Raw genomic sequence first — 17603 nt, forward strand, 5'->3', positions numbered from 1 at the left:
GGACACACCTAATCTGCATAAATGAAGCCCATTGTGGAGGTCTGTTTTCATCCCAGACACCTCCTGGTCTTATAAATCTGGACCAATGCATGCTCCCTCCTGTAGTCTCTGCAGGAGGCACCTTTGGATTAAAGGCACAGTGCAGGCTTTAAACTCCACAAGTTGCCTTCAGCTCACAGTCCATGCTTCAGCCCAGCTGATTTTATCCTGGGCTCCTATGAAGCCTCCAGCCCAAAGCCTCACTGTGTTCATAACGGCTTGCAGACATAGTGCAAAAGTGGCCAGCAGGCTTAATAGCCCAGCATGTGAACACATACAGTTACAAACAAAGGGGAGGTGGAAATGAAAGGGTGATTTATTGTTGAGACTCCACTGGTGGGAGGAGCACCCAGAAAGTTATTGAAGCTGCAGACCCAGTGATTTTTTATTGTGTTTAGCTAGTAGGAAATGGTCACGCACACCACTGGGAGATACAGTATATCTGGGGTGAGGTTAGGGGAGGATGGCAGGAGATTTCCCTGGCTTCCCCTCAACAGAGAGGACACAGAGGATGGAGGAGGGGTGTTGGGCAGGTGGATGGGATTGGGGCAGGGCACTGGGTGGACACAGAGAGGATGGAGAAAGGGTGTTGGGCAGGTGAATGTGGGTTGGGGGTGGCCCAGAGATACTAGCTACTGGGCAAAGGCGCACAGAAGATGGGGGTGCTGGGTAGGGGGGTGATGTATCCGCCTCTCACCTGTAGGAGCTGCTCACCCCGGCTGCCGATTCCTCCCTGATCTGCCTGTTGAGGGCATCCACCGCTGCTCGCCCTTTGGCCGCCTCCTGGGACGCCGAGAGCCCGGGCTGCTGCTGCCCCCCATCCTCGACCACCTGGACCCTCTTCTTCCGCCCTTCCTCAGCCCTGGCCACCTTGGGCTGCTCCTCCTTTGCCCTTTGCTCTGCCTCCTCCTCCTTCTTCTCCTGCCCTGGCTGCAGCTTCCTCCTCTTCTCCTGGCTGGGAGGTTTCTCCTGGGGGCCCTTGTCCAGCGCTGGCCCAGGGGACGGGGCTGGCTTGGGAATCCAGGGGTGGTCCCCTCTCTTAGGGATGGGCCAGGCTCGGAAATCCTTCTGGTACTGGCTCTCCTTCTCAAAGGGGGTTTCCGAGGGCTGGTACTCGCTCTTGGGTTTGCAGCTGGGCTCCGGCCGCTGCGCCTTCCAGTGCTTGTAGTCCTGGCGCATCACCGAGTCGGCCAGAGGCTGCTGCCCCGGCCCTGCCTTGTGGTCCCCCCCTGCCACTGTCGCCCTGGCAACTGCATCCAGGTCGCTGCCAAGGATGGAGGGCTGGGTCTCGATGGCAGAGGAAGGGCGTGGCTGCTGCTGCTGCAAACCCACCTGGGCCGTGGGGTTCTCGGTGGCCTCGGAGTATTTGGTGAAGACCAAAGGGACCGCGATGTCCGCCTTGTCCAGCTGGTTCCAGAAGCGGGCGATGCAGCACGCCCGGGTGATGCAGGGCCAAGCCATGGCGACGCCTCAACCTCTTCCCTTCCCAGACAGCCTGGCCTCTCCCCGCACACCCTGCAAAGAACACAGCAAAGTAATCCACTCGCTCCGTCACTCCTCCTCCTGAAACAGCACCCGGCCGAGGGGGGCAGGAAAAGGAAATTCGGTGCCAGTTCAAGATCGAGGGGGGATCTCTACGAATTGCAAAGGGGGGGGACAATTCGAGCTGCGGCACCTCGATGGGGTGGGGGGGCAAGCCCGAGAGTCACAGTCCCTAGCTGCAAGCAGAAGGCTCTGTACGAATTGCAAAGGGCGAGGACTCTGGCAAACGCAAGGCAAAGGAAATGCTGCCCCGCAAGCAATGGTCGGTCAAAGCTGCGGATTCCCCCCAAGTCCTTGGCGACCTTAGGCAAGTGCAACCTTCCCCCCCCCCCCGCACCCCACCCTGCAGGCGCGCGGCAGCCCGGTCGGGTTTCAGCCCCGGTGCATCGCGGAGAAGAGCCCGGCTGCAGGCTCCTGCCTTCCCCCCCCCGCACCGCGTCTCTCCCCGGCTGGCGCCGCTGCGGATCTCACGGCCGCGGCTGGAGGAGCAGCCGCCCCCTAGCCATCATCTGCGCGGAGAGCGGAGCATCGCCGCCGCGGCGGCTGCAGAGAAAAAGGCCCCACCCAGCCCCGCTGTCAGCAGCGCCGCGCAGCGAAGGATGCTGAAGAAGGGGCGGGGGGGATGCAGAGAGATCACCTGCCTCCCTCAGCGCCTGCGGAGTGGGGGGGGAGCCCTGTTAACTCTTCCCTCCCAGACCCCTGGGGCGGAAGGGAGGGGAGCCCAGCTGGGAAGAGTGTGTTGTGTGGCTGGACAGCAGCAGGGAGATGCTCTGGTCCCACCCATTTTCAGGACTAAAAAGCTTTGGACAGAGGCCCGCCTCCATACAGCCGAGCCGTGCAGAGAATGAAGCCGCAAACAATAAATTAATCCACTTTCATCCACCCTGGCATGCCCAGTTCAAGAACCAGGCTGCGGGGCGGGGAGGGAGAGAGAAAAGGAAGATCACCGGCTGTTAAAGCTTAGGCTCTTTAAGGAAATCCAAAGGGCTAGAGCCACTTGCTTGCTGGGGCGATTGTTCCAGTGGCCTATTTCTGGGTGTGGATTTCAGCGATCAAAATGGTTCCCCTCATGGGGGAGAAAAAAAAAATCACAACAAACCTACCCAGCTCACAGCGCCACCTTAAAGCAAACACTGTCTAGACAAGAGTAAAAAAAAAAAAAAAAAAAACCCACCCAAAGCCCCACCACACACAACTCAGATCCTTTGTAGGGGATGAGAATGGGAGATCAATCAAGAGGGAAAAGGTTCACCCCCCACCCCCAGTTGGTGCTGACTCACTGCTCCTTCCCTTGATGGCTCAAGTTCTGTTTCCCTTAGGGAGTCTGCGTCTCTGCTGCCTTTTCGTCCACCTCACCCTCATTCAGTCTCCTCCCTGCTTTTACAGGCACCTCTCTCTCTGGGCTGCTTCTATCAGACCAAATCTTGTTATGCCACAATTTTGAGCCTGTGGTTATTTAGGCCCCGAGCTAAACACACAAATAAGCGTACACACAAGTGGAGTAAACCTTGGCAGGTTGGGGGCCTTGGTCTGTAATACTGTCCCCTCTATCGTTTTAGTCCCTGCTGGGTAAATAATTCCAAGAAATATACAATGGGGGAGAAAAAGAGCTGGGTTCATCCGAATTTCTTGCCATTAATGAGCAAAATATGATAAAATGATTTTCCCCAGATAGGGTAAGTGTCTGAAATTTGTGGGGCTGCAGCAAAGAGTAGCTTCAGCTGCTATTTGGTTGTATTATTAACAGTAATGCTAACAATACTTTGCACTACTATAGTACTTTCAATCCTACAATCTCAAAGTAATGTACAGACATTCGCAATATAGCCCCAGATACTCCGAGGTATTTAGGTACCTAACTACCATTTATTTCAAAGGGGGATAGGCACATAAATACCTTTACAAAAAGAAAAGGAGTACTTGTGGCACCTTAGAGACTAACCAATTTATTTGAGCATAAGCTTTCGTGAGCTACAGCTCACTTCATGCTTATGCTCAAATAAATTGGTTAGTCTCTAAGGTGCCACAAGTACTCCTTTTCTTTTTGTGAATACAGACTAACACGGCTGTTACTTGAAACCTATAAATACCTTTAAAGATCTGGGCCTTAATCCTCACCCCTATGTAAATTTACATGACTGGTTTAAACAGATGTGTATTTATAAATCCAACAGCTGTCCCTTTATCTATAGTGACTGTCCTGTTTCCGCTTTTATATAAAGCACAGTTTAAAAGGGGGCGAGAAAAGAGTTTCCTCTTTGCTATGAATAAAATAGGAGGTTTTTCACCCTCTCTCATACTGCAATCAAGATAATTGCAAACAAGCCACAGGTCTCCACTACCTGGGTCTGATATGTGTATCTCTTTTATTATGGCTTTTAAAAATAATAGCTAGAGACATATTGCCTGGCCCATTACAGCCAGATAAAAGCAGTGCTGTAGTTAAGGCTGAGCTAAGTTTTGCACTTGAAGCAGGGATTGTAAAGACAAGAGCCCCAGGGCAGACAGTACCTTTTAATTTGAAATTAGATGGGAAATACATCAGAAAGACAACAGACTATGGAAGGTGAGGTCGTCTGGGAAGAGTATTCATGGGGAGAGCAGGAAGTAAATCCTGATATTTGGATATACTCTGCACAAGCATAGCACTTTGTACCCAACTCCCACCACATTTTATAGAGGTGGCTGTGTTACTCCTGTTTTATAGATGTAGAAACAGGGGCACAGAGACAGAAGTTGATGTGTGTGAGATCAAGAACCAGAGCAAGAGCAAGAACCAAAACCCAAAGCCTCTGCTACCCTATCTCCCACTCTAATCTCTAGTGAGCTTTGCTTTCTGCAAAGATACAATAGTAGGTACTAGATAATATTAGTTCTGATGGTATCACCAATGATCACAAGTCAAGAAAATGCTACTTAATATCTCAGAGCAAACAGTAAAGTCACAAGGTTCTCTGGAAAAAAAAATCCTGCTGTTTGAACTTCTAGGATGCGTTTTAAAAAATACTTATAGGCAGACAAATAATTCAATTTATCTGAGCCCTGCTACAATCAAGTACTACAACATAAAACCAATACTGGTCTGAGATCTGCTATTCTTGGAGATCCCACATACATGTGCACACACATAAAATCATAGAAGTAAGTGTAGGAATGGAAGGGACCTTGAGAGGTCATCTAGTCCAGTCCCCTGCACTCATGGCAGGACTAAATAATGGCTCGGCCATCCCTGACATGTGTTTGTCTAACCTGCTCTTAAAAACTTCCAGTGACAGAGATTCTACAACCTCCTTAGGCAATTCATTCCAGTGCTTAACTACCCTGACAGTTAGGAAGTTTTTCCAAATGTCCTACCTAAACCACCCTTGCTGCAATTTAAGTCCATTGCTTCTTGTCCTATCCTAAGAAGAAATTTTCATTCTCCTCCTTGTAAAAACTTTTTATGTACTTGAAAACTGTTGTGTGCCCCCTCAGTCTTCTCTTGTCCAGACTAAACATACTAATTTTTTTTAAATCTTCCCTCAGAGGTCATGTTTTCTAGACCTTTAATCATTTTTGTTGCTCTTCTCTGGACTTTCTCCAATTTGTTCACATCTTTCCTGAAATGTGGTGCCCAGAACTGGACACAATACTCCAGTTGAGGCCTAATCAACGTGGAGTAGAGTGGAAGAATTTCTTCTCGTATCTTCCTTACAACACTCCTGCTAATACATCCCAGAAGGATGTTCGCTTTTTTTGCAACAGTGTTACACTGTTGACTCATATTTAGCTTGTGATCCATTATGACCCCCAGATCCCTTTCCACAGTACTCCTTCCTAGGCAGTCATTTCCCATTTTGTACGTGTGCAACTGATTGTTCCTTCCTAAGTGGAGTACTTTACATTTGTCCTGATTGAATTTTGTCCTATTTACTTCAGACCATTTCTTTAGTTTGTCCAGACCATTTTTAATTTTAATCCTATCCTCCAAAGAACTTCCAACCCCTCCCAGTTCGGTATTGTCCACAAACTTCGTAAGTGTACTCTCTATGCCATTATCTAAATCATTGATGAAGATACTGAACAGAACCAGACCCAGAACCGATCCCTGCAGGACCCCACTTGATATTCCCTTCCAGCTCGACTGTAAACCACTGGCAACAACCCTCTGGGAACCGTTTTCCAACCAGTTATGCACCCACCTTATAATAGCTCCATCTGGGCTGTATTTCCCTAGATTGTTTATGAGAAGGTCATGCAAGACAGTATCTAAAGCCTTACTAAAGTCAAGATATACCACATCTACTGCTTCCCCCCATCCACAAGGCTTATTACCCTGTCAGAGAAAGCTATTGGGTCGGTTTGACGCAATTTGTTCTTGACAAATCCATGCTGACTGTTACTTATCACTTTATTCTCTTGTAGGTGTTTGTAAAATGATTGCTTGATTATTGGCTCCATTATCTTTCCAGGTACTGAAGTTAAGATGACTGGTCTGTAATTGCCCTGGGTTGTCCTTATTTCCCTTTTTATAGCTTGACACTATATTTGCCCTTTTCCAGTCCTCTGGAATCTCTCCCATCTTCCATGACTTTTCAAAGATAATCACTAATGGCTCGGATATCTCCTCAGCCAGCTCCTTGAGTGTTCTAGGATGTATTTCATCAGGCCCTGGTGACTTGAAGACATCTAACTTCTCTAAGTAATTTTTAACTTGTTCTTTCCCTATTTTAGCCTCTGATCTTACCTCATTTTCACTGGCATTCACTATGTTAGACGTCCAAGCACTACTAACCTTTCTGGTGAAAACTGAAACAAAAAAGTCATTTCACATTTCTGCCATTTCCACCTTTTCTGTTATTGTTTCCGCCCCTCACTGAGTAACGGGCCCACCCTGTCCTTGGTCTTCCTCTTTCTTCTAATACATTTATAGAGTGTTGTCTTGTTACCCTTCATGTCTCTAACTACTTTAATCTCATTTTGTAGCCTGGCCCGTCTAATTTTCTCCTAGCATGCTTGTGTTGTTTGTTTATATTCATCCTTTGTAATTTGACCTAGTTTCCACATTATGTAGGACTCTTTTTTGATTTACAGATTATTGAAGATCTCCTGGTTAAGCCAGGGTTGTCCCTTGCCATACTTCCTATCTTTCCTACACAGTGGGGTAGTTTGCTCTTGTGCCCTTAATAATGTCTCTTTGAAAAACTGCCAACTATCTCAAATGTTTTTCCCCTTAGACTTGCTTCCCATGGGATCTTACCTACCAACTCCCTGAGTTTGCTAACATCTGCCTTCTTGAAATCTATGTCTTTATTCTGCTGTTTTCCCTCCCAACATTCCTTAGAATCATGAACTCTATCATTTCATCTGATGAAGTGAGCTGTAGCTCACGAAAGCTTATGCTCACATAAATTGGTTAGTCTCTAAGGTGCCACAAGTCCTCCTTTTCTTTTTGTGAATACAGACTAACACGGCTGCTACTCTGAAACATCTCATGATCACTTTCACCCAAGCTGCCTTCCACTTTCAAATTCTCAACCAGTTCCTCCCTATTTGTCAAAATCAGATCTAGAAATGCCTCTCCCCTGGTAGCTGTCTCCACCTTCTGAAATAAAAAATTGTCTCCAATGCGCATTCCAAGAACTTGTTGGATAATCTGGGCCCTGTTGTATTTTCCCAGCAGGTGTCTGGGTAGTTGAAGTTGCCCATCACCACCAAGCCCTGTGCTTTGGGTGATTTTGTTAGTTGTTTTAAAAAAAAGCCTGATCCTAGTAAGGCAGGTCTGTGGTAAACCCCTACCATGACATCACCCTTGGTTTTTTATCCCTTTTATACTTACTCAGAGACTTTCAACAAGCCTGTTTCTTATTTCCATCTCAGACTCAATCCAAGTATATCCATCTTTGATATACAAGGCAACACATGCTCTCTTTTTTCCCAGCCTGTCCTTCCTGAGCAAGCTGTACCCTTCTCTACCAATATTCTAGTCATGGGTATTAACCCACCAAGTCTTTGTGATGCCAACTGTGTCATACTTGTGATTATTCACTAGTATTTCTAGTTCTTCCTATTTATTCCCCATACTTCTTGCGTTAATATGCATCTAAGATACTGATTTGATTTCCCCCTCACCCCATGTTCTCTCTTGTCTCTTCTTTATCCCTGCTATCACAGCCCATGCTCCCCACAGATTCCAACCCTTCTCCCAAGCCTCCATGTTTTTGATTTACCTGTGGGCTTTTGTTTCCTGTCCCCACTGAACCTAATTTGAAGCCCTCTTCATGAGGTGGACCCATCTCTGCTCAGCATTCCTTCTTCCCAGAACAGCATCCCATGGTCAAGGAAGCCAAAGCCCTCCTGATGACACCATCCCCGCAGCCAGCCATTCGCCTCCAGGATGCATCTGTCTCTGGCTGGGCCCCTACCTTGACTGGAAGGATCAAAGAGAACACGAGCTGTGCTCCCAACTCCTTCCCCCTTACTCCCAGATCCTGGTAGTCACTTCTGATCTGCTCAGAGTCACACCTCACAGTATCTTTAATACCCATCTGGAGGAGTAGCATTGAGTAGTAGTCAGAGGGCTAGATGATCCTCGACTGCTCTTGTATTGCACACTGGTATTATTGCTCTGTTGTTTCATATTTGTTGCCTTAAAAGCTATTGGTGTGATTAATTGTTGTAAGTATAACAGAGATAATGCGGTCCAGCAGATAGGAACCCTTTGTTCTACCTCCACTCCTGACACTGATCTTGATCAAATCATATATCTTCTCATCCCTCCCATCCTTCATCTATTTAGACTGCAAAGTCTTCAGGTCAGGGACTATGTCTCACTATGTATTTGTCCAGCACCTCACACAATGGGGCTTTGACCTCATTTGGAGACTCCACACGTTACTTTAATACAAATAATTTTGCTACAATACTTGAAAGAAGCTTTAAAATATCTGTTGATACTTACATCTTACATGTGTACAACTAGCATCATTTCACTCTACTTCTTAATAGGTCTTTTTAAAAAAAGGAGAAATAAAATGCTTTGTCATATACAGCTAGCCTTATTCTACATGAGATGTGACACCACCACATACGGTACAGTATTTGCAGACAGAGGATGGTATAAATTCACTGCTTTGCAGACACCAGTTAGAGCAAGAGGCTGTAATAAGCTCCATAATGAGACAATATCAAAATGCCTTTGGTAAAGGCTGTTTGTTTTTGCAGTTAAAAAAACCGCCCTGAAACCTAGCTGCTGATTCATTTTCAGAAATAAGCTACAGAAAATAATGTAATCTCTTTCTGCAAGTAAAGCACATTAACACCAATCAGTTGAATTGATTTGCTGCCTTTAAATCTCACTCATAAAGGACAGAAGGTTAAATAAATAAAATGCCTTATGTTTAAATAGCAGCAGCAGTGTACAGGAAGAGCTTTTATCTCATGCAGATGGTTGTGTAATGATGGGAAAATACCAACAGCGGAAACAATTGTGCTATGTAAATCATCTGATCCCAACTGACTTCAAAGAGGCCAGGATTTCACTCTTTACCTTTAGCTCTGTCTCCTACCTACTTAGGACCTAGGGCTGCACCAACTGAAGCCAATGGGAAGGTTGCTATGGATTTGGATGGTGCAGAGAGGAACGATGGTCCAGTGGTTTGTGAAGCAGAGACTTGAACCCAAGTCCTAGACTAGGGAGACTTCGGTTTAATTCCTGGCTCTGACACAGACTTTTTGTATGACTTTAGTCATTTAGTCTCTGTGTGCCCCAGTTCCCCATCTGTAAAATAGGGGTATAATAGCGTTTTCCTACCTCACGTGGGTTCTGTGATAAATACATTAACAGATCATGAGCTGCTCAGATACTAGGGTAATAGAGGCAATATAAGTACCCAAGATAGATAGGGTTAGGTTTTTACAACACATGTAGAACACAGCATGGTCTAGTGGATAAAGCAGAGGACTGGGAGGACCTGAGTTTTATTCAAGACTGTCACTGATTTTTTGTGTGACCTCGGGTACTTCACTATTTTTCTAGGGCATTTCTAGGGTACACCCACTGTCATAATATCAAGTTGACTTCGCCTGTGCCTCAGTTTCCCCGTCCTTAAAATGGACATAATAAACATATGCCTACTTGTCATGCACTTGGAGCTCTTCAGATGAAAGAGAGCATATCCATGAAGGTATTATTTAATAGCAAACAGATGCATGTAGTCACTGAATGGAAGACTGAAGGAGGACTGGTGACATCTGATTGGTTGATGTACTGCGCATTAATTCTCAAGAAATCCCAGGAACAGCTAAATGTTGCATAGCTCAGCTCTGGCCATTCCTCACTACCAAAGCCAAGTCTTCATGTCACAGAGCTGCTCATGCCTAGCTGGCAGGGGAAGGGGAGGGGACCAGTCCTATTCAACATATAAAAATGATACATGCATACAAATAGGATAATCATATTCAGTACATTATAACCTTTCCAATGATATCTCACATGACCTATCTTGCATAAAATACATCATAATTATGCCATACTCATATCATAATAATATCACTATGACGAATACGGGGTGCAGTGTCACAGTAAGGCTAAGATTTAGTCACTTTTACTTTTAGTAAAAGTCATGGACAGGTCACGGGCAATAAACAAAAACTCATGGCCCTTGACTGTCCATGACTTTTACTAAAAACACCCCTGACTAAATCTTAGCTTCCCAGGGGACCCCCCCAAGTCCAGCTGCATCAGCTGCTGCTCAGGTGGTTCCTGGGGCCACGCTCCAGCTGTTAGTCCAGCCAACCTGGGACCGCTGCTCAGGCAGTCCCCGGGGCCAGCTGCACCAGCTACTGTACGGGCAGTCCCCGGCATCAGCAACACTGGCCGCTGCAGCTGCGGAATTTCACAGATGTCGCGGAAAGTGACAGAATCCGTGACTTCTGCGACCTCCATGACAAACTCGCAGCCTTATTTAAAGGTGAGTGGGGTGTGTGGCCATGCATGTCAAATTGGTGGGAATTCCCTAGAATAGGAGGAATTTAAATACCAGGGTGTATTTGCAGTACTTTGCCAGGAGCTGTTACTGAGGCACCAGCCCTGGGGTGTTGACAGTACACTAAATAAAACACTGAGAGGTCAGTACAGTGGGCAATCCAGCGCAAGCTGATCCAGGGTGTCCTCCCCATGCCCAGAATCATTATTCTGGGAAGTTTACTTCTCAGATCCCTCTTTTGTGCTCTCATAGATATTAAGGTCAGAAGGGACCATTATGATCATCTAGTCTGACCTCCTGCAAAATGCAGGCCACCGAATCTCACCCACCCACTCCTGCAATAAACCTCTCACCTATGTCTGAGCTATTGAAGTCCTCAAATCATGGTTTAAAGACTTCAAGGTGCAAAGAATCCTCCAGCCAGTGACCCATGCCCCATGCTGCAGAGGAAGGCGAAAACCCCCCAGGGCCTCTTCCAATCTGCCCTGGAGGAAAATTCCTTCCCGACCCCAAATATGGCGATCAGCTGAACCCTGAGCATGTGGGCAAGATTCACCAGCCAGATACCCAGGAAAGAATTCTCTGTAGTAACTCGGATCCCACCCCATCTAACATCCTATCACAGGCCATTGGGCCTATTTACCATGAATAGTTAAAGATCAATTAATTGCCAAAATCATGTTATCCCATCAAACCATCTCCTCCTCTAAAGAGAAGCGTTCTCAACCTAGCAGAGAAGAGGAGAAGGAAAACAAAGAGGAAAGATATTGCAACCAGAACTGTCCTGGGGGCGCAGGAAAGAAATTGGACTGGGCTAAGAGCTGGAATTTCAGTAGGAGTTTCCCTGAGGCTCTTTTGAAAGTCAGTTGAAGTCTTTATTTATAGAGCTTTTTCTGACTTTCGTCACCGTGGTATCTTGGAGCTTCAGACATTAGTGGTTTAGCCTCCCACCACCTCTCTGAGGAAATGTATTGCCATCCCTTTTACAGGTAGGGAAATGGAAGCACAGATATTATAAGTGACTTGCCCAAGGTCACATAGGAAACCAGTGTCAAAGCCAGAAATTGAACCCAAATCTTCTGACTCCCAAACAAGCCCATCCTTCCACCTCTGTCTATTAATTTACTGCACATTGGTAAAGATGCTCTGATATTATACTGCACCCATTTCATAGATTCCAAGGCCAGAAGGGACCGTTGTGATCATCTAACCTCCTGTATAGCATAAGCCATAGAACTTCCCCAAAATCATTCCTAGAGCAGAGCTTTTAGAAAAACATCCCATCTTGATTTTAAAATGGTCAGTGATGGAGAATCCACCATGAACCTTGATAAACTGTTCTAATAGTTAGTTACTCTCACTGTCAAAAATGTACACCTTATTTCTGGTATGAATGCCTTATTTCCAGTCTATGATAAATAAGCTCTTCCTGATCTCAAATTAACACCCTGCTAGGCTTTGGGTCAGTAATAGTGTGGGGGTTTTTTTTCCTCTGTTAATTTTGAGTTCCAATGTGTCAAAAATCTCTAGGATCATGCGCACTGAATTGTTCATCTGCTGTGGTTGATCTTCCCTAGACCATGATCCCTTGTCTCCTCCAAACTGCTGCCGCAGCTGCCAAGCACTTGATGAATACAGCTGGTACTCTGGAAAGCAGAGATGCCTTGTATTCACCCGAAGTGGTTTTTACCAAGTAAAATAATGGTTTTTTATCACCCCGTAAGAAACTAATTAGTCCCAGTTTAAGGCATTTTCTATTTAAAAAAGAACTGTTTAATTAATGCACACCACATTACACTTAGCTTTAGTGACACATTCAGAGTGTGGTTACATACGGCTGTTTCAATGAGGTTAAAGGACTCCGTTTCTCTTCAACCCTATTGCAACAGAGTATTTCAATTTTTCATTACTGCTCCTTTTTTGAGTAACATTAAGGATACTGTGGAATGTGCTGTGCCCCCAACCAGAGAGCATGACTCCAATATCTTTTGCTCCCTGTGTGTTTCCAAGGCCAGAGTTTTTCCTGTGTTTTAAACCTAGTCTGGTTTAAAACAAAACAAAACCCATCCCCCTCAGTTGCGATGGCAGCCTTTTTAGTTCTCTCTAGTCTTTAAAAACAATCTGTTGACTGCTAGAGATGAACGTTTGCACCTAGTTTCTAACGGCACCCTTGTGTGAGGCAGAAGTGCTGTGGGAGCTGCAGAAGCGGCCGCTTGACAGCATCCTTTCATGAGCTGCAGCAGGCAGAGATTTATACAAGTTGTCTCTGTGCAGGAACTGACAGACCAATGACAGCAGGAAGGTCACCCTTTGAATTCCTTATGACTATCGCTGCTCAGTGCAATTGTTGTGCACCAGTGGAAAGCAATGCAGAGGGGCACAGCTATTTATGGTGAGGAAGGGATGGGGTAGGCTGCCATTCTCCAATAGCTATGCTCAGCAAAGTCTCATTAAAAGAACTTTTGGTGCTCCATAACCCTTTAGAGGTTTTTTCCCCACAGAGAGGCAGCCTCTCCCAGAGAGCAAAGCCCTGAGATAACAGATTTCAAAACACCCCCTTTGTGGGGTTTCTTTTCCCTAGGTGTTCCTGTTGGGCTAAAGCAAGAGGAGCAGGTTGAACCTTCCCTCTGTCTGGGAGGGACCAGCACTGGCACCTCCCTCCCTAGCTCCGCCTCTCCCATGTTCTGAGAGAAGGAGGTTGGTTCGTACCCTGTCCCCTTTCTCAGAACTCTTTCTGATTGGCTATGGGAGGGGGAAGCCCCACCCACATTGCAAAACTCCAGTCTAGGACTATAGAAGGAAGGAGCAGCCCAGGATCTTCTCAGAACACCAACCACCTTCCTCTCACGCAGTGGCTGCCTGCCTGGGTCTTTGCAGCAAAACCCAGGCATGGCCCCAGAGACTCCCCTCTGCAACCGTAATATGCTAGTACACTCCACTGCAGCGAATGGTCAATGATAATGAAAGGCAAAAAGGTTAAAACTGATAGAGATTTAAAGCCACACAGCACTTTGCTAACCAATGGAACTCATAGCCACAAGATATAATTAAGGTCAAGAGTTTAGCAGGACCCACACAGGAATTAGATCTTTATAGCAATGAGAAAAAAGTGAGAATACAGACTAACACGGCTGTTACTCTGAAATATAGCAATGAGAACATCCACAGCTGTACTGGGGCAAGGGGGAAGGGATACACCATAAATGCATGCTTCAGGGCAGGAACTACCTATTCACTGATGAGAGTAAGGAAGCAAACTTCCCTAAGAGATTGGTTATTCCACAATTGTCCACTATGTGTTAAAGAGACTCGGCAATAAACATCCAGAGTGTATTTGCATCAGAAATGTGTGTGTGTGTGCCTGTCTTGACAGCTGAGGGAGTTAAGAAGTTGTCCAATTAACAATACCGCATTACTGAGGAGACCAGCGCTCAGCACCACAAAGGGTGGTATCTGTGAGGTGCTAAGCACCTCTTGAAAGGAAAAGAGGGCTCTCGACAGCTCTGGGGAGGTGCTCCTCACCTCTCCGAATCAGGCCTCTAAGGAATACCTAGTGCAACTGCTGCAGCAACTGACTTGCAAGCAAAAATCTAGGCTGAAATAAGTCAACATAGACCAGCCACTGAACAGTTTTTACTGATGTACAAATTGAAAGTGCTGGTAATTTGCAAACAAAGAAAGGGGCGAAATTAATGGAACAAACTGTTCTCTGCAAAGTGTTACATGTAGCACCTGTTATTATGCCTTAGTACAGCACCCAGCACAAGGGGATCTCTGTCTCAGCTGGGGCCTCAGGCCCTACTGTAATGCAAATAAGTGCAGCAGTTTAACTGCATCCCAGTTAAAATGTATGTGTTCTGCGATCTTTAGGAGTGTTTTAATGGGAACACTGTCACTGCTGTTTGGCAATATATTTAAGGAGCTATAGCAGCATTCAAGTATTCGTGTAATTACTCTGTGACTATATGGCATGTATCCGGTGAGTAGCTTTCTAATTTCATTCTTGTCCATTACAAGGGAATTAAATTTGAAGTTTTCAAGTAGCCATAAATAACGTGGGATTTGCATCCACTCTCATGACAGGACATTTTCATTTGCCTGGCAGAAACGACCCCTGGGTTACCTTTTAACTTACCACACAGCATTTCAGCTATGCACTTTAAAGAGCTATTTGATCTCAAGCTATTTAATAATCACTCTTCTGGGCTCAGTGCAGACAGACGGACCCCTCCATATGGCCATGCATTGAGCATGGTCATAATTCCTGCTTTCCAAGGGCTGTATCATGACATTAGTTTTTATCATGAACTCACCACTGAAATCGATGAGGAACTAATGGCACACTGAGGCCAAGTTCTGGGCCACAAGCCCTGCATGACTCACACCGTAGCCTTCTGCCCTCCTCTCCCCAGCAGTGCAGATCTTCAAGCTGTGCCAGAGGACTCCATATACAGTAATAGCTTTGTTATCTGGCATGTTGGGGGAATGGGGCGTGCCAGTAAGTCAAAAATTCTGGTTAACTAGAGAGAGGGAGTTTGGGTGGGGAGGGGGCTTGGGGCAGCGGGTTGCGGCGTGGGAGGGTTTTTGGGTGCTGGATCTGGGCGGCACTCACCTCGGGCGGCTCCCTACAAGTGGCAACATGTCCCCACTGCTCCTAGGTGGAGGAATGGCCACGGGGACTCCATGCACTGCCCCCGCCCTGCCCCAAGCACTGCCCCCACAGCTCCCATTGGCTGGGGACTGCAGCCAATGGGAGCTCCAGGGGCGGTACCTGCAGGCAGAGGCAGCGCGCAGAGTGGCCTGGCCATGCCTCCGCCTAGGAGCAGCAGAGACATGTTGCCTCTTGCAGGGAGCCACCTGAGGTGAGTGCCGCCCAGATCCAGCACCTCAACCACCTGTCCTAAGCCCCCTCCCGCACCCAAACTCTCTCCCAGAGCCCAGGTGCTGTACCCCCTCCCTAAATGCCAGTTTCTAGAGCTTCCCAGTTGGTAAAGTGCCAGATAACACAGCTTTTACTGTATCATGCTCACCAAAAGCTTCGTTACTGCCTTGCATTGGAAGTGGTGCAGAGCTGCCCCATGCATAGATTTTAAGGCCAGAAGGAACCATTATGATCATCTAGTCTGACCTGCAGAACTAAGGCCATAGAATTTCACCCACGTCAAGCATAGGTGCCAACTTCTACTGGCGCTGGTGAGTGCTCAACCCCTCTCTGTCCCCGGCCCTGCCCCAACTCCACCCCTGCCCCGCCTCCTCCAGCCCCCATTCCAACCCCTTCCCCAAAGTCCCCGCCCCAACTCTGCCCCCTCCCTGCCCCTATTCCTACTCCTTCCCCAAATCCCCGCCCAGGCCCTGCCTCTTCCCCGCCTCCTCCTCTGAGCGTGCCAAGTTCCCACTCGTCCCCTCTTCCTCCCGGAGTATGCTACAGCTGTTTGGCGGTGGCAAGCGCTGGGAGGTAGGTGGAGGAGAGGAGATGCGGCGCACTCAGGGGAGGAGGAAGTGAGGTGGGGTGGGGGGAGCGGGAAGGGGAGCTTGGCTGCCGGTAGGTTCAGACCACCCACTAATTTTTCCCCATGGGTGCTCCAGCCCCAGAGCACCCACGGAGTCGGCGTCTATGACGTCAAGCCCATAACATAAGCCTATAAAGCCCATAGTAGGAGCTCTGGGTTGCACTGTGCCTCAGGATAGCACAGTTCGCCCTATGCTACTCCGCGCAGGGCACCAAGTGCAAGGTGTGTGTCATGGCCTCACCGCCATCCCGCCCACATTCCCCAGCAGCAGGAACGACACTTCCATAAAGGGGAATGCAGCGACTGCAACTGCAGTTGGGCCCAGCCTCGGGGCATATGGGATGAGGTGAGAAGAAATGGTCCTACCTCTTGTGCACAGAGGGAAGGACCAGCCTAGAGCTGACTGAAAGTCGGAATTTCCATTCTGTGGGAAATTCCAAAATTCTGAAAAAAGATTGCTCCCTTTTTGGAACGAAACGGAAATTTCTCAGTTTCCCACTAAAGGGGAATCCAAACCCCCGTCCACCCCAAACACTTTGTTTCCAAATAATGTTTTGCTTAAAGAAGTTGAGTCTGGGAGCCCAAACTCCAAGGCTCCCCGACTCCACATCACTCTTGGTTTATGGACAGGGAGCTAAAGAGCTCTAGAGTCCTGTCTCTGAGGCAGTCCATCCGGCAGGACTTCCCCAGAGCTGCAGTCACTGGAAGCTCTAGGACAGTCCATGTGGTGGGGCAGCCCCATTGCCACAGACCCCAGAAGTCTGAGTACCCTTGTTTCTGAAGCCTGCTTGCGTTTCACTGGAAGTTCATCAAAACCAATGTGCTTCCACAAAACATTTTGGTTTCAACAAATTGTTATTTTCCGCTGAAAGACTGTTCAGTCAGGATATTCCTGACCTGCTCCAGACCAGACATATCAGGCAGATGGAGGGCCAGACTGTCTTGATTAGGTGGGGGCAGGGACAGTCAGGGAGGCTAGCAGAATTTGGCTGCCTTTAGAATTTGATCATCTGCATTAATACCATAATTGACAGAGTCAAGCAATTCAAGGAGATCTTTCCCCAGGGGACTGCACACAGTGCAAGGGAGTCATTTACTCGTTGTGACTGCCCTGCACATTCTAACAGGCACCCTATACTTTCCCAGCTTCTCTCCCGCCAAGGCATTTACATACACAGACCCTGGTTTAACTGAGATTTCAACTTTTGAATTCTGAACCTTCAAGCTTTGCAATCTTCTGGTTATCAGAAAGTTGTCAGTGTTAGCAAATGTCTCTCTGCCAATGTTTATTACTTTATTGTCCTTTTATGATGCAAAGCCTTTATCTTCTAGGCTTTACACCACAACACAGGGGATTGGCAATGGATTAGTTCATTTTCTTGAGTAATTTCTTAATTATCAGAGCTGGCCATACGTTAGTGGGGGAGAGGAAAGGAATCTATTAATGTTTCTCAGTGATTTGGGGGGGATAATATTATTCAGACTGCTGCTGGTGATCCACCAAAAAGTTTGTGAACTTCAGTACAGATCTGAAAATTTGTACCTG

The 17603-nt window shown here is 47.1% G+C and overlaps 1 protein-coding gene across 4 annotated transcripts in view; it reads right to left on the minus strand.

Moving 5' to 3' along the window:
* Positions 1-2192, minus strand: part of MAP6 (microtubule associated protein 6) — a 73212-nt gene extending 71020 nt beyond the window's left edge. For 2 of the 4 annotated variants that reach the window (XM_074955169.1, XM_074955176.1), the window contains exons 1-2: positions 2016-2191; positions 737-1554 (exon numbers count right to left, since the gene is read on the minus strand). In XM_074955169.1, the coding sequence (XP_074811270.1) occupies positions 737-1500 (764 nt within the window). In that variant the 5' untranslated portion in view covers positions 1501-1554; positions 2016-2191. Of the gene's footprint in view, positions 1-736; positions 1555-2015 lie in introns of all 4 variants that reach the window. The other 2 variants (XM_074955185.1, XM_074955163.1) reach the window with 2 other exon arrangements.
* Between the last annotated feature and the right edge of the window lie 15411 nt (positions 2193-17603).

This window comes from Natator depressus, chromosome 1, assembly GCF_965152275.1.
Source record: "Natator depressus isolate rNatDep1 chromosome 1, rNatDep2.hap1, whole genome shotgun sequence".
NCBI classification, from domain to species: domain Eukaryota; kingdom Metazoa; phylum Chordata; order Testudines; family Cheloniidae; genus Natator; species Natator depressus.